Genomic DNA, 20,156 nt, shown 5'->3' on the forward strand with positions numbered 1-20,156 from the left:
AAGAATAATTCCAACATTATTAGGATGAATACCCCCTTGAAGATGGCCAGTGTTTCCTGATGAAGTCATTACATTGTTCTTCCTATCAATGACCTTTGACAACATCTCCAACCAGTTCAAACAAATTCAAACTCAAACTCAAATTAGCCATTTAGAATTCAAGTTAAACTCAAGCAAGTCCAAGTTCTCAGTTCAGCTCAAATCCAGTCCTAAGTGTGAGGCTAATGGTGTTGTTCTAGCCCTGAAACAAAAACTTCACATAGAGCTCCATCTAAAATTAATTTTCATTGATAAATGAATCATTGAGCTAGCAAGACAACTTAGTTAAACCATATGAATAAATCGAATGATTGATCATGATTTATATTCATCTTATCTTTACTGTTGCGTATGAATAAATGGCAATAGACTTTCCATAACTGCACGTTTTTTGGCTGCTCTTCTGAAAGGCTTCCGATTTTGCCACCACAAGCTATCAATCCCACTAGAACAGTTCAGTGTACTACTGTTATTTGAATTGCCTAGCATCTTTTGTGTTAGACTTATTCTCTGTTTCTTTCCAGGTTGTATGTGTTTTGGTGAAGGTGTTTTCGGCTCCAGAAACTTGGCATTTGACCTGTCAAATTACAAAGGAAAACAGTTACTGAAAGACTACAAGACAATCAAACGTAAGAATGGAATATTATGTTTTGATACAACCAAAATATGATCAGGCACTAGAAACTGTTAGTCCAGATAAGAAAAGCAGATTCTTCTTAGAAGTCGATTTGTTAAAACATATGTAAATATCGGTGTTTTGTAAGAGCCCAGTGTGGTTCCTTTGACCACCTGCACTCTTACAAGACCTAACATCCTCAGAACTTGTATGACTAAGGAAGAAAACTGATAAAGTTTTGTGATGTGATGCGTGTTACCGCACCTTCAAAGGAACATTGTTTTACCTTGTATTTTTATATATCAGATCAAAAACATTCCCAATCACCACCTGATGGAATCTCAAAAACACAGCAAGGAAAATACAGGCTAATGGCTAGTGCAACGCATTTACCATATATTAGCATTATTTTGCTTACCTCTCATTATCATCAACCAATTGTTGTGTAGACAACTCTTCTGCCTCAGGTTTACATGCAGCACAGATGAAGATCTTTGGTAGGGAAAGTAATTTAATGCAATCAAAATGATACCACTCATTACACTGATCACAAGCAATCATTGCTCTCTCATCATCAGGCTTCCGGCATATGCAGTAAAGCATGCTTCGAGCCCTTAAGGACTGCACCCGCAATGAAAAAAGAAATGATTAAAAACATTTCCAAGGCATTTAGTTATACAACAACCAAAAAAAAAGGTTACCTTAAGTTCCCTCTCCAAGCAAACAGGTAAACCTTCTACCTCTGTTATAAGTTCAAAGACTTTGTCTAAGCTCGATGCACCAGAATCCATTGTGACCTGCAAGAAGGAAGAAACAAAAATGCTAAGTCAATGAGATATTAAAACTATATGAAAGAGAGTCAGAGATTTTATTAGCAAAACCCCATGCACCTTGTTCGCACGATCTGCCCACTGCAAGCCAATGCATTTCAGTTCTGTAAGCTTTTGCCTAAAGTGATCTTCAGGTTTTATGTCCATAGCCAGTCCCTGCCACATTATTTGTTACTATATTTAGCACATAAGAAACAGTAACACAGATGGTTGCAATGCTTCCTACTACATTTTTGTTTGAATGATAGCATGAGGCCAAAGTGACAAAAAAGGTTGGTACAGATGAGCTATATCAGGAGAAGCCATGAATGTGATACCTCTTCCAAATATTGTTGTATCTGTCGGATTGTGGGTTTTGTTGAACCCTCTAACAATTTATTTACTTTGACTCTCCATGAATTTCTTGCTAATGCCAGGTCAAGCACTCTATTGCTTTGATCATCATACAATCCTGCCACCTCTCGCACCTGTGCATTAGAACAACCTCTAATCAGGAAAATAATACCATTTGAGATTACAGAATATATCATTTCATGCTCCTTAACATCACCAGTAAAGATGGGAGCGGCGAATTTCAAACAGAGCAAGGGAGAAAGAACTCTAATCAGCTCAGTAAATCATGAAGATGAAAACAAAAACATTAAGAGAAGCAAGAGTAAATGACACAAGGATTGAAAATAAGTACCTTTAAGGCAACAGTTAGTTTATTGGAGATGACGCAGAGGTCTTTATCCAAATAAGAAAATTCAAACTCCAGAATATCAGTCAAGCAGGTCTTGCAAGCAAAAGCTTTATCCACTACTTCTTGTAATATATCTCTTTCTTCAACCCTGTATGAGGCAACAAAGGTAACCAAAAAAGAAAAAATTGTCCAATATAAATTTAGTAATGCTTGCATATGCACATGCAAACAGTAGAGTAACCACTCATGGCTGAGGACAAGGGACAAATGAACTGAAAAGCATATTCAAAGATCACCCACAGATTTACTGCACAGCAACTTACATGACACAAAATTTTTCAGAATTTGACAGAAGTTCAATCAACTTTATCAAGTCAGACCTTTTCCCTTTGTATGTCTGCACAACCAAAGGTAAAAAAATTAACAGACACACAAGCCTATAATACAAATTGCACAAAAAGAGAAGCGGGAATGAGGAAATTTGTCACACCAGAAGGCTGCCTGCATTTACAGATATTGATCCACTTTCAATAAATTGGCAATAAGGACATATATACTCTTTTGCATCGTTTGTACCGACTGCTGTCGTTGGTCCAACACACCGCAAATGGTAGCTGTTCATATAAAAGATTAAAGAACACATTTTCAACAGATCTAAGAAACTTAAAAGAAAATAGAGTGATTATGTGAAAAAATGTGACAAGCATATTAAACATCCAAGGGAAAAAAAAAATGCAAAAACTAATCAGCCACTACTCCTAAATGATAGCTTTAACTATTGCAAACCAAATTTTTTTTAAATTTTATGCCTAAAATTAGTAATAGTTAACTTTTATTCACTTATCCTACTCTTTAAACAAAAGGCATAACCAGGTTGCCTCAAAATTTAATAGAAACTTCCCACAAATTTTTTAGTCTTTCCCTGAGATTCACCAAAAAACTGCTCTAAGTTCCTCATAAATCTCCCTAGAAATGCTCCCCACACCCATTTCATAAGAATAACTATTAAATATTATCAAAATGACAGTCAAAAATATTGCTAATAGTTTATGAGGAAATTTGCAAGTCATTCTGGCAAGCAGTTTTGTTAGTGCACCACAAAACTTGTATGAAAAATTTTTGGTTTTCATTGTTCTTTTCCATTCAATCAATCAACCATCGATCAATTCAATTTCTGTTGACTGCATGTGGTTCGTTTTTGAGATAAGGGCGTGTACAGTAAAACTCTAGCTTCTATAATTTAAATAATCAAAGTAAAGAAATTGTATTCTGTACATATAGACTCGCTAATCAGAAGTCCATAACACTTGTAATTAGAGTAAATTTCAAGGGAGATAAGCAAAGTTTACCAATTAGTATTGAAAATTAATAATGCATTAATTAACACCTTACCAGTCTTTGCAAATTGAACAAATTATCCATTCCCCAGAATCACTCGCACAGCAGGTGCACAAATTGTTTGGGGTTGAACCTCGTGAATTATTATATATGTACAAAGATCTATCTAAAGACTGTTTCAGCTGCACAAAGATTAAAAAGGATTCTCAATCTCGATGATACACATTTAAATAGCAATCATCAGAGCTGAAAAAATGTTATTATTTGATGAAAACCTTCTGAAGAGAGCCAAACAATGTATTCATCTCTCCAATAGAACTCCCAACAATATCTGCACATCGTTGCTTCCAGGTTTCAACCTTGTCAACTTCAGATATAACCATTTCTAGTTCTGGACAATGAAAAGCAGTAGCTTTCCCAAAATCCTGATTGTAATCAAATCATTAATCAAGACTAGGATGTATACCACTTATGTTACTCAAAATAACTGTAATTTAATAGTTTTGAACTTGACTACCAGTGAAAATATGCAAAATTACTAGCTGGGATACTATAAAGAGTATTTATGCAAAAAGGAATGAGAAAAAAAATTAAGATAATGTAACATCAGTTATTGAACTTCACGTAGCACATACACATTGCATACCTTCAACTGTAACAACAGAGACCAAGATCGTTGCTCATACTTGAGATTAAAAAATTTATACACTTGTTCTTGCCATGACCTACATTAAGAGTTGAATGTAACAAGCAATAAACTAATAATAAAATAACTAAAAATAAAGAAAAACATGCCAAAATGCTAGAATTTGTAAGGAATAAGTCTATATGCTCACGAGTGTGTATGCCTAATAACCATTTATAAACAACATTAACTTCTTAACTTATATGTACAGTGACACACATCCATACCCAATAAGCTTTTAAGTTATGTTTACTAAGTTCCACATGATTTAAAATATAGCTAATTTAGTCTTTCACATTCCTGAAGATAGACAGGATGGGGGATTTAAGTTGTCCATTCTCCCTGAATAGTTTTGGAGAAAAATATGATAAATGTAGATATGATGACATCTGCCTAAGTAGCTTTAATAATAATGTGGTGTGATAGATAGAGATCTGATTATAATGGTAATAGTTTTTTTTTAAAGAAACATACAAATGTATATTAATGAGAGAAAAAAACTTAAAAAGTGGATCAGAAATCCACTACTAAAAAAATAAAGTGGATAATTAGTATTCAAAATTTGTTCAACAGAAGAATTTATTTACTACTGATGAATATTGGAATGCAGGCTTTTCACGAAAAAAATAAATGAATTGATTCATCACAGCTATAGTAACAAGAGATCAGAATTAAACAGATGGAAGGATTTTCATGCTACACAAAAGTGATACTCTTTAGCTCAGGAGGGTCGAAAGAATAAACCCAGAAAACTATATAGAATAATCATAAGACTCACTTGTGCTTCTGAATAGCACTCTTAAGTTCGCCCACCATCACAGGAAAGGAGACACTCATAACCTGAAAGCAGATGAAAAGAAAAACAAAGGGAAACGCGAGTAAGTCCGGCATAGAAATTTAATTGCTTTGACAAATCATAGCCAAAATCTTCAGTATCTAAATAATATCTGTATATTTTTGAAGATATGAAGAGGCACAGCAAAGCTCAGAACTATAAAATTCTATTACCTGGGATCTGGCAAGAATTGGTTCCACATCACTCAACTTGAATCTTCTGAACTTGCAAGGAGCAGAAACTACTTCTGAAGCTCTCTTAAGCCATCGAACACCATGAATCAAAGAGTTCCACATATTACAAGGCATATATGTAGTAGAAAGGCCTTCTGCAACCTCCATCAAGTTCTCCACATCCTAAAGGTAAAACAGAGTTAACCATTGACCATTCAAGCCAAAGAGGAAGAATTGCAGTACTTAAACAATCAATTAGACATGTTAATCTAACAAGTTCCAACAAGAAACAATAAATCAATAACACAATTAGGCAAATAAGTAACAACAATTTGATAATACACAAAATGAATGAATATGGAACGAAAATTCTTGTGCATTTCACCATTAAAAAAAATAGGACTTCCAGCAAGAAAAGAAACCAGTTAGGCATATTACAACAGAACAAACTCCAGGTATGCAGAAGTCTCCAAAATGAAACTTCAGGAAAAAGGGGAAAATTGGTTCTTTGTACACAACATTTTTTGCTCCAAAATGAAAGCAATGAAGGATATTACATCAAATTAAGCCAACATGACACACTTTCTCATAAAGAAGAACTGTGCTTCATTATGCAAATTAAAGTTCAGAAAAAATATATGACACAAAGCTGGATGCATAAAATAAAAAATAGAAGGTCACCTCAAAAGAAGGAGCAACGGAACAGAAGGATAAGGCCTTGTTGCACCATTGTAGAGTGGAACATGCATTTTGGAGTTTTGGAATCTCATGGAAGTCAAAACCGAGAGATGAGCCAGCTTTTATAATGGATTCCATAGAGGAAAGCAGATGTTGAATTTTTGAAGTAAGAACATTGCTCAGAGCATCACCAATATTACTCATACCAAGTAGGCACTCAGCATTTTGCAGTAGAGAACAGGCATGATGCTGCCATTCCTCACAATTCTTTAGAACTGTTTCAAGCATTCCCTGTTCTTCCAATGAAATCTTAAGAATCTTTGACTGAGAAACCAACTCCTGCAAATTTTAAAGTAACTTGTCAGGCTTAAGCTCCCTCAGATTAGCTAGTAAACTACATGTATAAGTCAACAAGAACCTTCAGAGCCTCAAGCTTCAGCAAAGAAATAGGTGCCTCAGAAGAAGTAGGTGCCAAAAATGGCATACATTTCTTCAACCAGGATTTAGCTGTTGACACTGCATCCTGGACATTGTCTAGCGAAGGTAGAACCACAAATATGTCTTGTGATGTCCTAAATAGAATATATTCAATAATTTGCCAGGAAAAAAGTAAGCAATAGAACTCAACAGTTTAAGTAGGAATTTACGGAAAGTTTAAAAAAAATAGCCCACACTCAACACCTTATAATATCATCAAATTCGGACATCTGAGCCTTGCGTGCAAGAACATCTGCTGCTCTTTCCTCCCAACACAATGCAGTCACAAGTATTCCAGACATATCAATAAATAATTTCTCTCTCTCTAAATGTAGCCTGATACAGAAGAAAGCCAGTGACTCATATGAATGTCAAATAGTAGAGAAAACTCAATAATTTTAGTTTGATGAGTTGTATCAATGCAAGAAAGCATACATGACTGCCTCTGTCATCATTTGCTGAATGAATTCCAGGGACATTTTAGTATCACATGCCTGAAACAATGCCATAAACACTTTATGAATTCATGCACTAAGCTAAAATGGAATAAAAATAATTTTCTTTTAAGTACAGGTGCCAAAACAAACTGGCAGAGCATGGATCAAAGTTAATAAATAAAAAAGTAGTCATCATCTAACTGAAACCAACAAAATGATAAAGGTCAGGAAGCACATTAAGGGGACTGTAAATTTAGATATAGACTTCTATATTGATATACAATCACCACCAACAAAGAGTTGAAAAGAAATAAAGACACAAACATTACCTTCAGAGCCTTTTCTCTGCAATAAGCCTTCTTCAGCTCAAGCTCAACAAGAGGCAATTCATCAACTGTTCAAGAAAAAATGAACCATGACCAAGGAAACACAAAATAGAAACCAAAACAATGGCAAACATAAGGATTTCTAACAAATGCCACCACAGTATCACTGCAACAAGGAAATTCCATATTTCAAGCAAAAAACCTTGAATTCTCAAAGATGCTCCATCTTTCAAAATGCAATTTAATTCATCAATTACATTTTGTTGATCCTTCCGTTCATGAATGTTCACCACAATATTATTAAAGCGGGAAGTCCATGAAACAACTTCTCTATGGTATTGCTTTAGAAGCTTCAATTCTGGTGCATCAACAATAAAACCATCCAATTCTTGTAGCAACACTTCAACATTCTGCAAGAGTCAAAATTTTGAAAATTAATATTAACCCTATAACAAGGACGATAAGAGTGAAAGACAAATAAAAAGAACATCAAGTAGGTTAACCTTTAGACTAATAGGACCATTCAATAATTCACTGCACCGCACACGATATGATTCAGCTTGACCTATTAGATCCAAAAGCAACTCTGTCTCTGGAAGTTCAACTTGAAGATCCAATATCTATTCAACAAAGTTACAAAAATTAAACCAACACTCTGTCAAGTAATAAACAGGAAGATGTGGTTGTATAACTCACCTCTGACTTTAACTTGTAAAGCATTTCAACCTCAACTAGTGCAGGACTTTTACTTGAGATGCATTTTCTCACACAGTCTGTCCAGACCTAATTGACAACAGCAGGAAAATCAGGATAAAAATGTAAATACAGTTATAAAATTACCAAATCAAGGTTATTCAAAATTACTTAGGTACATATGTAAAGACTTTTTGCCTAAACATGATCTTCCCTGTAATTATTCTAGCATTGTATTTTAAGGAGTAACGATGAAAATAGGAGAGGTGGGTATAATCAAGGATGAAATCAAAGAGACCATAAATATAATAATTCTACAAGTGACAATGGTACAAGACTTTACAATATCTAGAACACCAACTATACATACCTTTGCAAAAGAAATTCTTTGAGATAATTTCTTGCTTTCTTCCACACAGATTGGTAAGCCACAAGCTCTAGAATACAACGACTCCAACTCAGAGATCTGAAGTGACAATTGTGAAGAATGAAGAATGTTTGTCAAAATAAAAAGTGAAAACAAAACAAAATAACTGAAGCATATCAATTGTTAGACCAAGAAAAAAATTTTTAACATTAACATAAAAGTTATACACAAAGTATATATGTTGAAAGCTGGAAATAGAGATAGATACCTTTGACCATTTTGACAGAGCAACATTAATTTCCTGATACAACAACTTAGCCTCTTCTGCATATTCCTGATTGAAATAAATCAAACAGTAAGAGTTTAAACGTGAAGTCAAGAGTAAATGATGCAGGAGCAAGAACTCAAAAAATGTCCCTTGATTATGTTTATGATAACAGAAACCAGTTTTTCCTCACTAACTCCCAATCCTGCATCTGTGAAGCAACAGTTAAAACAACAGTTTTCATAAAAGCATAACACCTTCAACTTTAGATGTCCAGGCTCATTACAGGGCACAGTATCCAATCCCAGCAACTCATTAACATATGCCAACTCCACTTTGTCCGAATCACAGTCAGGCTGATATGAACAGTGCTCTGCTTTGGAAAGGCAATTTCTTATGCCTTCAGCCCATTTCTGAGCTTCAGACAATTTCTTCGCCATGTCCCTGACCTATGCTCAAAAAATGAAAAAAAAAAAAAACAGAAATTTTATTAGGCAAACCATGGTTATGAGCTGCATACTTAAGATTGGAAAAAGAGAATGAAGCAGATGAGGGCTTCAAGCTCACTAGATCCATCTCATGACCCGCCCATAGAAATTGTTCAGCTTCCTTCAACAGAGTGGCAAATGCATCACTAGAATACAGATTATTAAGAACCTCAGAAGAACGAAAAAGCCAATTTTCTGCAAGATGAGAAAGAGTAATGCAGCCACCTTTGACCTGCACCCATTACATGATATTAATAGTCAAAAACTCTGCAGAAATTCCAATACAAGTGACCCAAATAAAATTTAGTAGCATTGGCCACATTATAGGTCAACAAAAAATAAGAAAAATCACCCAACAAAATTTCAATAACTAAAACCTGTTGCTGACCTAAAAGCTATCATCTAATACTTGGAAACAGAGAAGAATAAAAGGAAGTCATAATTAAACCTTTTTACTCAATGAACTCATTTGATTTGAAGATGAAATTTGCCTTTTTAAGCTATTAATTCCTGGCATCTCCTCAGGATTACAGCGATCAAGTGTAAGAAGCAAGTCATTCAATTCCGCCAGGGTATGACGATAAAGAAGATGAAGTTTTCTGGACTTGCATTCACAAAGGTGTTTCCAGTGCTGTGTTAGAATGCAAATATAATCAGCGATTGCCAAAAAAAAAAGATTCAACTGCAAGATTGTTAAAAGTGTTTAAGGAAAAAGTAGTTTCATAAGGTCCTAAGTAACTTTCAATTATCTTCAATACTAGATTCTTCAGAAAAATAATGATACCAGCACAGGAAACAAAATTATTAAAAAAATAAGATCTAAGAGTTAAGCTGACCATGATAGTTGATTTGAATGGCTTGTTAATTGCTTTTTCCTCTAAAAAGATTCAATACAACTAGAATGAGTTTACTCTTTACAAATTTAAAAGTCCCAACTAGTTAGATAATTCGAACAAAAAATTGAAAAATCATTCATGATAGTTGTGCTCGAACAAACAAATTGATAAAAAAAACTCAACAGATTTCAAAAGCTGAAATAAGACTTTCCCTATATCCTTGGAGCAATCGCAGAAAAACATAGAAGTTCTAAAGCACAAAAATTTCTCCGTCTCATAACAACTTTTCTTGGAGCAAACAGTCGAAAGACTTATGCAGATTGAATAGGCATATAGACAGTTTACAGAAACATATAATTATTATATAAACAGTCACAACCGAAAGTTGCTTACCTCCAGACATACAAAAGCAGATGGTCTACAACAGCAGAACACAGCACTAAGATACAAATACTGTCGGCAAATAATACATGTTGGATCCTATAAAAGCCATCAGATGAAATTCTCACAACCATATATCATTGAGTTGCATAAAGCAACAAAATACCGTAAAAGATATTGTATTACCTCAACAGTACCCACATACTCAGGATATTTCCAAGGGATCATAGGACTCGACTTGATGATGCCCTTCTTCCAAAGTAGCTCTCTCCACATTTTTTCTTTAGCATATATTCTAAGCAATTCACTTTTCAAATAAGGCAATGCTTTGCTATCACAATCACTCTGCTGCAAAGAGTAAAAATAATCAGGTAGCTGCTATAAACAAAGAACAGCTAACAGAAGAAACCAAGAATCCACAGACGAAAAACAAATGTATTCATATTAGGATTGAATATCCATTTGAGTATGTACCCACGATACACATGAGGGAAACTATTACAAAGGTCAATCTAACACACGAAGATTGAGAGATGTAGTATGTGTTCAAACATTTTTCCTATTAAAAAACTGATAAAAGCGGAGGCTTCCCAATGAGTCATTAATTGCCAATATAATTTCTGAGCCAAAGGTTCCTTTTGGCTGCATCTCTTTGTACATCCAGGGGAACTATTACTGTTCTCTTCAATAGAAGTCCAATCAATGCACAAACAACAGGTGAGAAAAAGTTATAACCTTGGCTACCACACAGAGGAGCTCCTCATGAGATAGAACAGCAGCTTTGCGATATAGCTGATACAGTTCTGCTCCAGAACCACCATGAGGTAGCCAGTCAGCAGGAGCAAAATTGACAGCCTCTGCACAATTTAAACCTGAAAAGACAGAAAATCCTAGTGTTTATATGCTGCAAATGACATGTTTGATATTTATGAGGCATATGCCCCACTTTAAACTGATATAATGTTAACTAGAGGAACATTAAGACATACCAAAGTTAAAACCTGCATGGTATGATCTAGGGAATGTGATGACAAAGTTTCCCGGCTCCTGGTGCAAAGCAGGCAAAAAAGAACTATATTGAATGTAACCAACAGAATACATAGATAAAGTTAAATCACCAGCCTCCAAAGATTATGCAACTTAAAACATATTAAAAGCCATTCTATTAGTTGACCAGGAAAGCAATCAGACAAGAACTTTTTCACCGAACTAAGGCAGAAAGATCCATATAGCAGCACATGTACTTATAGACTCATACCCCAAAACCACACTGATCTTACTGCAAAATATAATTTAAGTCAACCTAAGAACAAGAGGAGTTTATTTTCATATTCCTACAAATGATTCCTTGAGAGATAATAAAAACAGTGTTATAGCTGACCCTGACATGATTCTACACTTTTGCAATCAAAAAGGTTAAAAAAACAAAACATCCATATTCAAGTCATTGAATATCAAACCTGAAGTACACTATAAACTGGAACTTCATTTTCTTGCAACACTGATGGATTCAACATGGTTACCAGCTGAAACAGTAAATCTGGCTGTGCATCAAAAAGATCAGGAAGACTATTCTTCATCACCTAATAAAAAAGGGCAACATCAGTCAAAAAACAATTTCTCAATAAGAAAAAGATGTTGCTCAATATTGCAAAACACCATAGAGCATAACTATCAAGACTTCAAATTATTGTGCTCTCACATGCATGTTGGAATGCATCCAAAATCATCATATAAACAGGAAAATAATCATGATACCACAGGTATATAACCTTGACTAGACAGAAGCTAATCCCTCAATCATCTCAAATAGGAAAAACAAAAAAACACAGATAAAGGGAAAAAAATGCTACAAAACATGTGTAGGAAGGTAAATCTAATATGCATTAGAGAATGCAGAAACAATTGACAAATATTAAGAACTACCTTCTCAAAAGCGGTGGCTTCACTACCTGGGACACTGTACCAACATTTTGGGTCTCCCCTAAGAATGCAAGAGAAGCAGATATCATCAATTTTCTCAGAAAATTGACGAAAATTAATTTAACAACATCTCAAAAAGTATTTAAAGTATCCACCATTCTAAACTAATAGAAGAATAGGATAAACAAATTTAATTCTAATTATTTTGCGCCATACCAATTTTGGATGCCTAATCGAAATCAACAAAATTAATCCAAAAAGCATTACAGAATTATTACCACTACTTACTGCTTCTCATTCTGAACTGACAACACCAATATATATCCTAAGTTTTTGATAAGATTTAAAACATCAATGAATGGCGCAGAGCATTTCTTAATCTGTTTCCATTATGTGAGTGGTATATGAAAATAATTACCAGCCTGTTAAATTATTAGTTCTTCTAGGTATCCAAAATCAGTAAATTTATAAATTCTATAAATTTATTACCAATGGGGGCTTAAAAACGAAAATAGTGAGAAGATGTCAACTAATGAGAGCTAGAAGTAGTAGACAGCAGTCAAATGAATGTGTTCCGATATCAACTTTCTATTCTGGTTTTCCTCCCATAATTAAATAAGAAAATAATCATTTGTCTTGCTTAATGGTGCATCAGCTTCTTTTACAATCCAATGCTGCTATTGTCCATTACAATACATTAGTTTATCTTTAGATGAAGTTTAAAATCTATGCAAATAAAAAAATGGAGAAAAAAGAGAAAGGGAAAAAAAGAACCAATCATATGTAGGTTCAAATACTAGAAACACAAAATTTGCATAAGTTAGAACACCATACCAGTGAAGATAATTCATCGAGTAAAAACAGTGATCTTCAAAATGCCAGCAAAAAGCTGAGAACAGCATCCCTATATATAGCCATGGCACCATAACACCAGTAATGTTCTGATGAACAGTTCTAAGCATTGACCCTTTCAACTTTGGCAAGTTATTGAGATTCCATGGACAAGCACAATATTCATCCCATACATTGGCATCAACAGATTCTGGTCTTGGGTCATTTACACGTGGAAAACCACTCCCATAAACAGAAGTGTCCAAGTCACTCCCATACATAACTTCAACCTCACCCACCAATCCTTCCACGATTTCCCAAAACTTTTTTTCCAATTGAACACGTGAAGCAGATCTTGACCTGAACCACTTCCTTTTTGCCCGTTCAGCCACACGCCTGAAAGATTCAAGGGAATACTGCTTTCCCGGCACAAAACCAAAACTATCTTTATCAGAATTCAAGCAGTCTTGGCAATACCAATTACCCGGTGGAATTTGCTTCAGTGGTGGTGCTAAACAATAAATATGCCATCCTTTATTACACCTGTCACACAGAAGCATCACTTCCCCATGCAATCCACTCTTGCATTGGTCACAAATCTGATCAAGCTCCTCAGCCTTTACAACCTTATCACAAACTCTAACTCTCTCACAATCATTGTTATTTCTCCTCCTCCTTTTCGAGCTCAAAAACTCAACCTTACCTTCACTTTTTACATCCTCATTAAATCCCCTCTTGCAAACTTTTGCCACCACTTTATTTAACTTATTGTAATATTTTTCATAGTCATACAAATGATTGTAGTATAATTGGCACAACACATGCTTAGCACACTCTGAAATCTTCCTATTCAATCTCACAAATCTAAAAACCTCCCCCCACTTTTTCTCCTTCACAACCTTATCGTAGCCTCCAAACCTCTTCACCGCATTAAACAACTTACACAAATCTAACTCCTCCCCTTCAAACGACACCTTCTTCAACTTCTTCGCACAATGTTCCTCCAAAAACCTACTATACTCCAACTCAAAAGTCTTGGAATCACAAGCAGCTGGTCGCGCTTGCAACTGGTGAATCGCCTGTGTTTTTGTGGGAAATGTAAATGATCCTAAATCTAAAGCAAATGGAGGTTTCCAACTATCCGGTGGAACAATCTTGCAAATCCCATAAGGCTCTGCCTCTGTCCTAATCTTATAAACATACTCTAAAGGATCCTTAAATTCATCCTCAGTCGGATAATACACAGGCGCAGATGGTATACTCAATGATCCCAATTTTTTTGTTGATAACACACTCGAATTCTGTTCTAACACATCCCTAGTCCTTCCCTTTCCCATTAACACTACCACATACACATGAAATCTATTTTAGCTCAATCAAAATCTCTATATTGTATCTCTACGAATAACAATTTGTCCTTTTTTTCTTTTCTATATTTTCAATGAATTAATATTCAGAACAAAAAATAAAAATAAAAACGGAGCTCTAGGGTTTTAGGCGTACCTTTGTTCAGTTTGAGTGAGTCAGTTTGTTTCGTGGGAGAGTTTGTTATAAAGAATGCAAAATTCTCTTTTTGTTTATATGGAGACATTGGGTTTTGGATACTTAGGTCTCCAAATGGCAAATATTTTCGATAATGGTAACCACTAGGAGAGCCAAACGGATCTTTCGGTTCATCGGGTTTCGTATCTTTAGTCTCTTTCGCCGTGTGTATCGGGACAACGGTTTGTGGGAATCTCAGAGTAGAGCGTCCGATCACGCGCTTTCTTGATGGTTGGATTAGGGTGAGAAGTCAACTGAATGTCGATGATTTTGTTTTCTTGTTCACGCGTGAGAGAAATGTGTGGGTGTTTATTTGGCGGAAGAAAGCACAGGGCCTGGATATGGTGCGGACGTGCTAAATTGTGATTCAGCAAAAAGGATATGGTCAACTTAGATGGACGGATGCGATCGCTGTTGTTTTAACCGGGATATTTGTTTGCCCGGATGATTGTGGGTAACCTTACCTTATCCGCAGGCAAGTTACTGAGTGGCCTGACCCCTTCTCAAGTTGAGTTTAAGATATTATGAAATAAAATTACAAAAAATTATATTACTGTATTAAAATTTTTCCATTTTGCAATATAACTTATTCATATATCATATCATATCATATCATATAATTAAATTTTTACACAAATAAATATAATATGACACTTTATAAATTATGCTCATTTACGACAAATTTAAAACTTTGAATCTATTTTTTTAATACATGGGTGTTAAAATCATATTATACCCCATGTTTTTAGAGTTGGAGTTAACCTTGATATAATCAAAGAGTTAGTTCACGAGTCAACAAATCTAAAAATTAGATTAATGATATTAATACAACATAATTATAATTTTAAAATAAATTTTAAACATTAATATTAATATGAGATTAATACAACTGTTAAACCACAATTTAACATGACTTATTAGAGTCGATTATCAAATCAATCAAGTCAAATGACTATAATAGAGTTAATTTTATTCTTAATTAGATTTTTTATGAATTTTTTATCAAATTAATTTGTCTAATTCAATTTTAAAATCATTGATTATATCACTATTAAAAATTTTAATTTATCAAAGCCTTTCAAAAGTATGTTATATCTACTCATAGGAATGTTTATTCAACAAAAATTTTTCATTCTTCAAGGTTCTTTCTCTACTCTACAAAAATTGTTATTTTCAATTACATAGCAAATAAAAATAATGACAAGATTAGATTTGATCAAGAGATATGATGTAACATCCCTGGTCCAATAACCCGACCCACTGTCAATATATTGTCCACTTTGGATACACAGTCCATCATGAGTTTGCTTATGGGCTTCGCAACCCAAAACGCATCTTAACAGTTAAGGAGCTCACAGACTATTTAACCATACAAATTCTCTCACCACTAACCAATGTGGGATACATAGATAGACCCAACATCTTTCTCATGCTTTGTCGATGTGGGATTCGTCTAAGGGTATCACATACACCCCCTTTTACGGGACTCAGCGTCCTCGCTGAGGTTTGCCCCACCATTGTTCAAGAGGACACGCGGAGCTGCTCTGATACCATTTGTAACATCTCTGGTTCAATAACCTGGCCCACTGTCAAGATATTGTCTACTTTAGACACACAGTCCATCATGAGTTTGCTTCTAGGTTTTGCAACCTAAAACGCATCTTAACAGTTAAGGAGCTCACCAGCTATTTAACCACTAACCAATGTGAGATACATAGACAGACTCAGCATCTCTCCCGTGTTTTGTCGATGTGGGATTTGCCTAAGAGTATCACATATGAGTTCTAATTTTAATTTAGATCAAACGAGTTAAAATTAAATTTTAATTTTTTAATTTTTTAAAATTTAAATCAATATTAATTTATATTTTATTCAAACTTAATCTGAATAATTTTTTACCCTAATTAGATGGTTAGTATCAAATTTCCTTTTTAAGATGCTAAATGATTTGAGTTGATAGAATAAATGATTTTATTAATAATGCAAAGTTGAAATGACTTTCACTTAAATCAATAGGCCTGGTGATGCTGAATGTGTGAAGTCTTCTTGACATGTATGTTACTAACTAACATGATAAATCCTCGCTACATTTTGAACATAACTGACATATATGTAATACAACAACAACAGCTCTGTTGCTTCCGTGATTGGCTCGTTATCATAAATCACATATCAAATTTCACCTCATACATAATTATGTATGATGTTATAAAATTAAATATTATTTAATTATTAATTTAAAATTATAAAACTATTTAATAATATATGTCAAATATATATCAATATATATACTTAAAATATATATATATATAATTTTATCATTTTTTAATAATTTTTTTTATCATTTATTTTTAAGTAATATTATATATATCTATTTTAAATACATAATTATATACATACTTTATGTGTCATCACATGATTTGATGTTACTTTCTTTTTAATTTAAAATCATCTAATTATGTGATGACACATATAAGTGTATACATATTTATATACTCAAAATAAATACATATAATTTTATTATTTATTTTTAAACTATCACTGAATATATGTTCAATAAATATATTATTAAAACAATACAACTATCTGTATAAGTTTGTATTGTTTTTTTATGCACGTAATGTTGTTATTTCTAGAAATAATTAAAATAAAAAGTAATATTATGTACATAAATAATGTATAAAATTTTATACATAAATAACGATATATTATTTTGTAATTGAGTAATTTTAAATTAAAAATACAATAACACATAATTATATAATAATATATTATTATTTTTTATACAAAATTATTTATATTATTTTTGCACATAGTATAGTAAAATAAATTACCCAATAATTTAATTTATCAAAGACCTCTTAAAGCATGCTTGATAAACTTGCTGGACTTTAGGGTTGCCTGATTTGAGGCCCTTAAGACCTTTCCTCGTTTTCTTAAAGGCCAAAGGACTATTTCCCACCCAAGGTATGCTGCAATGTCAAATGTCCCCCTTTTATCTATGATAACACCAAATGTCCATCCATCAGCAGTTAAAATTAACGGCAGTAAGGATAAAATAGTTATTTTCTCTATAATATTAAAAATAAACTAAAATATAATCTCTTTTTGTTCTCCTAAACTTAAAAAACTAAAAATTTCTCTTAACCTAAGTTTTAAAAAATGACAGTTTCACCCTAGGGTTTCGTTTTGAAATCTCTAGCGTCATCTCCGGCTTCATTGCCAACGACCTCTCCCTCCTGAAGCATCCTCTCCCTCCGACGGTTTCTTTCCTCCCATTTGGAAGTCTGATCCGCATCGAATATTCGATCTTTGTCGGGGAAGATGAAGCTCTTCGCTTGGGAAGACGATTGTCTTCCCAGACAAAGACAACAGCTTCGTCTTCGTCTTCCACCGCTCTTTCGATGCCGACCGAGTGTCCAATGGGACGAAAGAGACCGTCGGAGGGAGAGACCATCGGTAATGGAGCTGGAGATGACACTGAAGATTTCAAAACGAAACCCTAGGGTGAAACTGTCATTTTTTAAAACTTAGGCTGAGGGAAATTTTTAGTTTTTTAAGTTTAGGAGAGCAAAAAGAGATTATATTTTAGTTTATTTTTAATATTATAGAGAAAATAACTATTTTATCCTTACTACCGTTAATTTTAACTGCTGATGGATGGACATTTGGTGTTATCATAGATAAAAGGGGGACATTTGACATTGCAACATACCTTGGGTGGGAAATAGTCCTTTGGCCTTTAAGAAAACGAGGAAAGGTCTCTGATGAGTGGGTATTTGGTATTATCATAGATAAAGAGGGACACTTAACATTGCCGTATACCTTGGGTGGGAAATAGTCGTTTGGCCTTTTTGAAAATGTCAAAACATTAATTCATAGGCAAAGGACTATTTCTCACCCAAGTTTTAGTTCAAACTCAAAAACATATTCGTGATAGATAAAAAACTCAAACACTTATCTATGAATTAACTTTTATTAAAATTTTGGGTTAGAATGAAGGGTAAAATGAGATTTTACCCTTAAACTATAAAACCCCAAAAAATTATAAAATTTCATTATTTTAGTTTGAAAATTAATAATTTTCTCCCAGAATTAAGTTTGAGAAAATTCACTTTTTCCCTAGGGTTTCGATTTTTCGATCAAACGTCTCCTTTTCTGGCAATCGACACTATCCGACCATCTTTCTCCCTTCTTCCGAACCACCATTCTTTCATTCGACACTCGAAGACATATATCTCGCCCAATGTCTCTCCATCTTTCGAGTCAATTGTCTCCCCATCTTTCACTCGATTCATCTCCCTAGTGTCATCTGAGCACCTATCATCGTCATCCCATCGTCGTTGTTGCTAAATCAAGCATTGTGATTGAGATTAATGAATTACACAACGTCACCTGAGTGTCATCTGAATATGATAAATGGGTGGTCATCCGAATGTTGAACGAAAGATGAGTGGTCACCCTTCCTTCTTCTTCGATTGTTGACGAAAGATGGGTAGGGAAAGTTGGCTTCGGTCGTTTGAAGAAAAAAATGTTAAAAATTCTAAATTTTAAAGGGGAAATGGTGACTTTTTAAAATTGATGTATGGGGTGAAAGTCATTTTTCAAAACTTTGGAGGGAAATGAAATAAAATTATATATTTTTTTAATAATATTATTAAAATGACGGTTTTATCTCTGTCTCTAACAGAAGTTAATCTATAGATAGATATTTGAAATTTTCATTTGTCATGCATGCATTTTCGAATTTTGGCTAAAACTTGGGTGGAAAATAGTCTTTTGCCCTTAATTTACCTACCAAGCAAGGTTACAAATATGATTAGAATTAATTTAGATTTAGTTTGAACAAGACCAAATTTTATAATACTCAAATTTAAACAAATTATTTTGAGATCCATAAGTTAATATTTAAATTTAGTTTATAAAAAATTCAATTTTAGATTTAATTCAAATAGATTCGAATTCAAGTAATATATAAAAACAAATCCAATCTTTAAGTTTGAACTTCATTCCAAACTCATATGATTGAAAAATTCAAACATATTCCAACCCTAATTACATAGTTGGTATAATTTTTTTTTTGTTTTTTGAAATGCTAAATGATTTGGGATGATAGAATGAATAATACTATTAAAAAAGTATAGGTTGAAAAGACTTTCACTTAAATCAATAGTCTTAGTGATGCTGAAAACGTGAAGTCTTCCTGACATTGCTATTACCAACCAAAACGACAAATCCTCACTACATTTTGAACATTACAGACAGATGTACAATCCAACAACAAAAGCTGCATAGCTTCCGTGATTGGCTCATTATCATAATGGTGAAAGGACTATTTCCCACCCAAAGTATACTGTTATTTCAATTTTTTATTTGTTAATTTTAAAAATCCTATTTACTCACTTATAAACTATTAAAATTAACCGTTTAAAAGATAAAATCATTATTTTATCTATAATATAAAAAATAAATTAAAATTTAATATAATTTTCTCTCTTTAATCTTTAAAAACTAATCATTTTTCTGTAGTCTAAGTTTAAAAAAAAAACATTCCTTCTAGGGTTTAACTTTCAATCTTCGATGCTAAATTCGGCTCAATCACTGATGACAAAGTTTTTCAGAGGCATCACCATGTTCTAGAGATCTCTTTTTTCTTTTCTGAAACGTCGATCGAGCGAGATCTGATTTGAAAAGTTGAAGAACTTTGTCGTCGG

The 20,156-nt window shown here is 33.6% G+C and overlaps 1 protein-coding gene across 2 annotated transcripts; it reads right to left on the bottom strand.

Moving 5' to 3' along the window:
* Positions 1-125: 125 nt before the first annotated feature.
* On the bottom strand, positions 126-14,718 carry LOC123211148 (lysine-specific demethylase 5A). 2 transcript variants are annotated; one of them, XM_044629690.1, is made up of 34 exons: positions 14,404-14,718; positions 12,904-14,242; positions 12,073-12,130; positions 11,607-11,729; positions 11,136-11,193; positions 10,882-11,018; positions 10,333-10,491; positions 10,159-10,245; positions 9,378-9,560; positions 9,009-9,161; positions 8,699-8,890; positions 8,445-8,510; positions 8,180-8,275; positions 7,813-7,899; positions 7,620-7,736; positions 7,319-7,526; positions 7,120-7,184; positions 6,789-6,847; positions 6,558-6,689; positions 6,295-6,448; positions 5,880-6,215; positions 5,199-5,381; positions 4,969-5,030; positions 4,152-4,230; positions 3,781-3,930; positions 3,560-3,687; positions 2,658-2,781; positions 2,491-2,564; positions 2,171-2,315; positions 1,803-1,952; positions 1,546-1,641; positions 1,357-1,452; positions 1,074-1,276; positions 126-616 (listed from the first exon to the last, which is right to left on the bottom strand). In XM_044629690.1, exons 1-34 carry the CDS (start codon positions 14,489-14,491, stop codon positions 379-381), a joined length of 5,625 nt encoding a protein of 1,874 aa, XP_044485625.1. In that variant the 5' UTR covers positions 14,492-14,718; the 3' UTR covers positions 126-378. The 2 variants fall into 2 exon arrangements, with proteins under 2 accessions (XP_044485625.1, XP_044485624.1); XM_044629689.1 differs by having other exon boundaries at positions 10,333-10,494.
* Positions 14,719-20,156: the final 5,438 nt, after the last annotated feature.

This window comes from Mangifera indica, chromosome 3 (assembly GCF_011075055.1).
Source record: "Mangifera indica cultivar Alphonso chromosome 3, CATAS_Mindica_2.1, whole genome shotgun sequence".
NCBI lineage: Eukaryota > Viridiplantae > Streptophyta > Magnoliopsida > Sapindales > Anacardiaceae > Mangifera > Mangifera indica.